The 7,594-nt window shown below is 29.2% G+C and overlaps 1 protein-coding gene across 1 annotated transcript; it reads left to right on the plus strand.

Moving 5' to 3' along the window:
- Positions 1 to 359: 359 nt before the first annotated feature.
- Positions 360 to 6,892, plus strand: LOC105619288 (E3 ubiquitin-protein ligase CHIP). Its single transcript, XM_012200811.1, has 4 exons — positions 360 to 476; positions 2,560 to 2,758; positions 2,861 to 3,186; positions 6,650 to 6,892. Exons 1-4 carry the CDS (start codon positions 360 to 362, stop codon positions 6,890 to 6,892), a joined length of 885 nt encoding a protein of 294 aa, XP_012056201.1.
- Positions 6,893 to 7,594: the final 702 nt, after the last annotated feature.

Consider the following 7,594-nt stretch of genomic DNA (forward strand, 5'->3'; position numbering starts at 1 on the left):
CGCTCAACCATCAGAGATCGATTTTGTTATCGGATACCCAAAATCGACGTCGTAGGTAAAAACGAATTTTGCAAAAATGAACCCGTCTTCTGTTAATAAGGTAGATTCTTCTCCTTTTTGTGTTTCTAAATATTTCTCAAGATGGTAGTGGTATCGAATTGTAGATTCTACTTTTTGTACAGAATCGTGTCAAACGAAAGCTGTGTGTGGACGGAACAAAGATGAAATATTGAGCGTCCGTTTGAGGTTAGACAAAGGATATTGCAGTCGTTTTCGCACTAATGCGTTTTCAATCGTAAAAGAAAAATATAAAAGATTAATTGATTTTCGTGCATGCAACGTGATCACAAGCTATCATCATGAGTAAAATGTATTCGACGGCAAACTTATCCGATAAGGAGTTGAAGGAACAAGGGAACCGTCTTTTCGATCTGCACAAATACGAAGACGCAGCCAGTTGCTACACAAAGGCAATCGTAAGTATAATGATATTTCTGATGCACGCTCAATCACCTCGCACAATCACGTGAACCGTGACTTTGAATTGTGTCGCGCAACTTCGTGCGCCTACTCGCTATACTTGTATTGCAGCAAAATATTTTTTGTTTTGAATCACGAATCACGCAGTGCTAGCGATAACGAGCAGAAGCCACGACGGTGCCCCTAGCGCCTGACATTCAAACTAGAATTTGGCAAAAGCGAGGGTGATTTAAAGGGATCCTAAAGTGAATCTGTTTTATCAATTTTTTCAAACAAATATTTTTCTAACTGCCTTTACAGATTAAAAAATCCTTCTTCATAAAATATATACGATAACGTAGTCCAAACTGATCGACTTTATATCAAAAACAAAAAAGGTAAAAAATTATAATTTTGTTGTTTTTAATGTCGACTTAACTCGTAATATTTGCTTTATATTATATAAGTTTTATACTTCGTACGTATAAAACAATATTAGTTTGGACTAGATATTACATGAACAATCAATATTGAGTACTTAGAATTAGGTTTAGATACTTAATACGAAAGATTAGTTAATTTTTATGTAAGAGTGCGATATTGATGCAATAATGTGTAAAGATATATTGATGTGCCGCATCGGTAAAACAGTGATCTGATCGGAGTTCGAGCTTCACTTTAGGCTCTCCTTAAATTCGATCGTTTAAACTAAAAATGCAAAAAATAATTTTTTTACTTTGAAACAAAAAGATCGAATAAAAAGTCGGTTTCTTACAATAGAAAACTGTTTTTTATCAACATCATGAAAAAAGAATCCATTTTTTTTAAATATCGTTTAAAACGCTTTATATACACACACACACACATACACACACGCGCGTTAATTTAATATTATTTAATGTCTTTTTTATAATTTTAAATAACAAGTCTTTACATTATTGTGATGCCTAATAAATTGATAATGACTGCACCTAGTAGAAAAAGTTTTGCAATTGTTATAAAATTCTCTAATATTGATTGGTCATGATTTTAGTGCATCACTAAATCTAAATATATAAACTAGTCATGTTAAACAATTTTACAACAATTGCAAAGATGTTTTCTCTGCAAATAATATCTTTTCGAAATATTGTATTATATATCTATGACCAACGTCACTTTAAACTGTGTTCAGTTTAGTTCGCTCAAATACTTTAAATATTTATGAAGCTTGTTTTTCTTTTGTTGAACTTTTGACATGGTTTATTTTTCTTTTTTTCTCCACAGAAAAAAAGCAGAGATAAGAGATACATATATACTGTGGAAGAAGTTTGTTTTCAGTTAAAAAGAACAGGCTTATTATCATTCTGTTTCTATTGTTCATTATAGATGTATAATAGAAAAGATAGAAATACTAAAAACGCTAAAATCAAACGCAACCATAGCCATAGTAGCTGTACTGCATTTTAATTGTTTACGCTATTTACAGCTATCTGTAAACAGAAATCTTTTTGATAAATGCACAAATTCGTGAATTCTATCCAATGTCAAATATCTAAGGAAAATACATATCCAAGTAAAAAATTTATTTTTACTGAATTTTTAATTTAAATCCAATTTTTTACAGGATAATTTTTACCTCTAGTTTGAGTACATGAAGGAAAAATAGGATAAAAACCAGAAATAAGAAGAATTACTTTACAAATTATTTATAAGTTACTTTTTGTCATAGAAATTAAATATAATAACTGTAAGGATACTTTTTTTTATATTATATATGTTATCACATTCACTTCAATTTTGTATTATTTTTGTACATAATTTTTATATCAAACACAGTAAGGTAACCTAAAAAGTAACTTATAAAATAATTTTTCTGGATCATGGTCTAATTCCATCATGCTCTAGACGAAACAATATCATATATATAAATAAAAAAAAAATGATTTTATTTCTGTGGAGGAGCAATTCTCTTTTTATTTATTATTAATATTTTTCTGATTACCTAAAAAAATTTCAAAAATCATGCAAAAATATTATTAAGTACCAAGAGTTAATCTGCTTTGATTAAATATGACCTTCGCTTATTTGTATTAATATTTTTTTTTTATTTTATTTGAGATGAAGAATCCAGGTCAGGCATTATATTACACAAATCGAGCATTGTGTCACTTGAAACTGAAACGATGGGAATCTGTGTGCAAGGATTGCAGATGGGCATTAGATATAGATCCTTGTTTGATGAAGGGTCATTTCTTCCTAGGACTCGCCCTATTGGAATTGGAACTTTTTGATGAAGCTGTCAAATATCTGCAAAGAGGTAAATACAGCGAGATAAATTATATTCTCTTTTTTTCAATTGTAAAGATTTATAATACAGGATTATACTTATTTCAAACAATACTTATTTCAAACAACATAGCTGTAGATTTGGCGAAAGAACAGAAGCTGAATTATGGCGATGATATCACCAGTGTATTGCGCCAAGCTAAGAAACGTCGATTCCAAGTAAGGGAAGAACAAAGAATTTCTCAAGATATCGAGTTGCAAACTTATCTGAATCAGCTGATCATAGATGATGCAAAGCGTAACTTGACAACTCTACAAGAACAAGAAACGTCAAAGGATTCTAATGTTGAAACAAACTTAGCAGAATTCATTAGAAGAAAAGAAGAGATTGAAGAGAAGAGAGATACCTGTATATCGAGACTTAATGATCTCTTCGCCAAAATAGACGAGAGAAGGCGGGTTCGTATCTCTGTTACTTTTTTTAAAACAATTTTTTGCTTTCATATTCCATGATTTTATTAATACAACGTTGGTTAAGTATAGAGCATCTCCATAATGGACACAACATATATAACAAATATATATATATATAGCAAACATATATATTCTACATATATAAAAAAATAAATAAATTACAAACAATTTTATTGAGAATAAAAGTTTTATTTATTTATATAAAATTGTGATTAAATTTATAGCATTAATAAAATATTCTAATAAAAGATGACAATAAGAGTCAAAGGAAAATTAATAAAATATTTATAATAATAAATACGGCTCTGAATAATAAATCTAATATAAAGGAAGGAAACAAAAATTGCGAATTAAGAACCAACACTTTTAACGGTATTTAACGGTATACGAAAATCTTTATTAACATTTAACAAACGTGCATATGTATGTTTCAACCAACGTTTTCAGTCCTTATCAATGCAAATACAAAAATACAAGCTATTATTAATAAATAAATATAACGAATGACAACGAATGTCTTGTAGTTACAATACGTGTAAACAGCGCATGATATCTTGCATAATGATCATCTAGTTACAGAAGTCAGAGTTGTGAACAGAAAAAAGTCCACATTTAAGGTGTATTATAATAATGGCCAATTGTTAGATAAACCAATATAAACGTCAGTCATTATACAATATCTTCAACCGATGTATTATCAGTAGGACAAGCCATCTTACATTAATCTAAAAATGAGAATGATACGGAGAGATTTTAATGCTGCTGTTTCAAATGAAAATTATATTAAAGTGAAATAAAATTTCGTGACTGTGTTGGTTGAGAGTTAGAGCAATGACTCAACTGACGAAATTTTGCTACTGTTATTTTATTAATTTTTCTTTGGCTTTGATTCCATCTTTTTTTTGAAAAAATACAATAAATTGAAAATGCTTTATACTTATGGCCAAGGCTATAAAATTCTGATGCAATACATATCAGTACAATAATACAATTCTGTAATATTAATTAAAATTACAGGATATTAGTGATAAAAAAAATCAGGAAAAGTTAGAGAAATAAGAAAATTTATTAGAGATAAAATTAAATCACTGTAAATCACTAATTTTAAACTTTATTTCTTTAAAAATTATTAAATACATTTTTTTTTAATTATTTAAGAAAGCGTTGTAAATATTTTTTATAATTTTTCAATTTTACAAAGAGCAAAAAGTATTTTTCGTAAAAAGTCATTAGCAGACATAGTTAATCTTTAATACACGTCTTTGGGTTATTCGAGTCCTGCTATACAATACAACATTTATGTATGTTACAATATTGTCACAATATGACAATTCATTATAAATGTACAACTTTATAAATACTTTCTAAAGATGTCAAATATACATAAAAATTGCTTAATAATTTTTACACACTTATAAAAGTGATGAGAATTAATTCAGAATACGAAAGATTGTAATAATAATAAGGAGGCCAAAAACTAAGATGTGTACTAAGGATTAAAAAGAGAAATATAATAAAATTATTATTAATATTATATAAAATATACAAAAATTAATAACAGAAGAACTAAGAGCCAAATTTTTCGTATATTTAAATTCTTAAAAACACATTCGTTTCGACCTATTTGTCAGGTCATCCTCAGTGTATACATGTCGATAAATTAATGCAAATTTAATAAAAATAAAATGGTTACATACAATACAATTTCTGCAAATTATAGTTACGCAAAGTAGTGGATCTATTTTTTCATATCTATTTTCAGTCGCAACAATGTAATAATGTTTTCAGTCTTGTCATCTTCGTAGTTACATTCTTTCATTACATCGGTCGCAATTTATCCATATTGATAATAAAATTAAGTGAACATATAGAGTCATTCTATAAAATTGTGCAAGCACATATTCTCAATGTGAAGATTTAGCCAGAATAATCTAGTGATTGAAATAATATGTCAAATTAATTTAACAGAGGCAAATGCGATTAAGAGTTAAGAACAGTTAGAAATTATTGTTTTCAATTTTCTTAACTCTAATCGCATTTGTCTCTGTTACATTAATTCGATAAATTGCAATCGATGTAATAGAAGTTTGTAACATGAAGATGACAAGACTGAAAGCATTGCATTGCGACTGAAAATAGATACGAAGAAATAGGTCCACTACTAACTATAATTTACAGAAATTGTATTTAACCGTTTTATGATTTTTATTAAATTTGCGTTAATGTACACACACACACACACACACACACACAGAGGATGTACCTTTTTTTTTATGTCGGAGGAAAAATGCCTAACGCATATCCCGGACCTCGGGAGAGAGCCCGAGGTTTTGAGGTTTGCATCCACTAAATCCCTCCGGGTGCCCTACTCTAGTCCTGACCGGAGATCTCCGGCAACGCGTGCAGCATACTTCCGGAGACTCCTGAGACCCGTCGACCTCAGATTGGCCCTATCTTGCCAAAAACTTTGCCATTCCCTGCTGTCGAGTGACGACAATCACCCGACGAGCGAAGTAGGAGACACCCATCCACTTCATTCTGTCCTATTAATGTTAAAGAGCCGAGTTGAGACCGCCGGTTGCCCGGCCGATTGTTCCAACTTTCTTCCACCGTGACAGCATGCATTATACCAGGCGGAACTCCTTCAGGAATCCAGTTTTTTGCTGACGGACTGTTCCTTCCCATACTGAGGATGATCTGACAAATAAGTTGAAACATATGTGTTTTTAAGAATTTAAATATACGAAAAATTTAGCTCTTAGTCCTTCTGTTATTCATTTTTGTTATTATTATTGAGCCATTATAAGTTTTATCTTTATTTAGAAACTATAATGTCTTGAAAACCTTTAAAAACCAAGATATTTATTAATGACGTTTCGCAAATCACTCACAGTAATTATAAAAAAAGTTATACAATTTATAAAATATTTACAATAGTTCAGTAATCATGCATTTTTTAAAGAATTTACTGCGAGAAATGCTTCAAAATTATCTACCATTAAGATAAAAAATTGCTAATCAAAATGGTAATTAGAACATAATATTTTAGTGAGAAAAGTTATTATTAATAAGAGCAATTAATATGCAAAACAGATTCGATGAAATGAATTAAATAATTTAAAAATCAAGAAACTCAAGATTATATCTGACAAGAATTCAAGAAGAAATGCAGAAACAGATAAAAAGAATTAATACACCTCTTGAAAGTGTAAGATTGAAGTTTTTTTATGTTAAAAATGTTTTAAAAAATATAATAAAAGTTTAATTTTATTTTGTCATTTTCTATTATAATTTTTTATTGTACTTTTCATGTCTAATTAATAAGAAATTATATTTCTTCTTTGTTTTTATTCATGTTTTTTTCAGGCTTTAATCAGAAAAAAATCGGAAAATTTTTTTCTATTTCACTAACAAATCCTATATTATAATACAAATAAATTTTTTGTAGAAAAGAGAAGTACCGGATTACTTGTGCGGCAAGATTAGCTTCGAAATCCTGCAGGAACCAGTAATTACGCCTAGTGGAATTACATACGAACGGAAGGACATCGAAGAACATCTCCAACGAGTTGGCCACTTCGATCCGGTCACGCGAGTACGTTTGACGCAAGATCAGCTAATCCCAAACTTGGCGATGAAAGAAGTAGTTGATACTTTCTTGCAGGATAATGAATGGGCCTTACATTACTAATGCCGATATGTAGCTTACTGCCATAGATTTAAGTTAAGGTGGTGGCGATTTTTAACGACAGAAGAAGAAAATACATGTTTTGATTGAAGAGATTTAGAAATGGGTCTAAAAGAAAAATCTCAAGAGAAAATGTAAAATAGACTGTACATGTAAAGAATTAAGTATCTTGTTACCGTAAAATATTTTTACACGCCATATGAGACGTGGAAGCTATTGTTATCGAAGTAGCTATTGTAAGTATACTAATAAATAGTTAACGATGATAAAAGGATCATGTAAACACGTACAGGTTATATATATATATAATTCTATAAGTCTACATATATACAATTATTATTATTAATTACATATATAGAATTTATTAATTTATCTATTGATCAATAATCTCTGATTTACAAAGACAAAATTTTCGTAATGGTTACGTACAATAAAAAAAATCGAAATTTTAAGGAGTTAAACGAAAGCTCAAGAGTTGAGTGAAAGTTCCAATACATAGTGGCTCAAAGAAAAATATAGAATAGTAAGCACTATGTAGCATCTGTAATTTTCTGTTTTACTATAAATAATAAATTATTTATTTTATCATCAAAATCTTACATTTTTACTATAATGCATGCTAGAGGAAAATAATTTCAATTATTTCTTTACGATAATTTCTCAAATATCTAGTGAGGAGAGATCTGAATCCACTCAAGATATTTA

This window comes from Atta cephalotes, assembly GCF_000143395.1.
Source record: "Atta cephalotes unplaced genomic scaffold scaffold00020, whole genome shotgun sequence".
Lineage (NCBI taxonomy): Eukaryota > Metazoa > Arthropoda > Insecta > Hymenoptera > Formicidae > Atta > Atta cephalotes.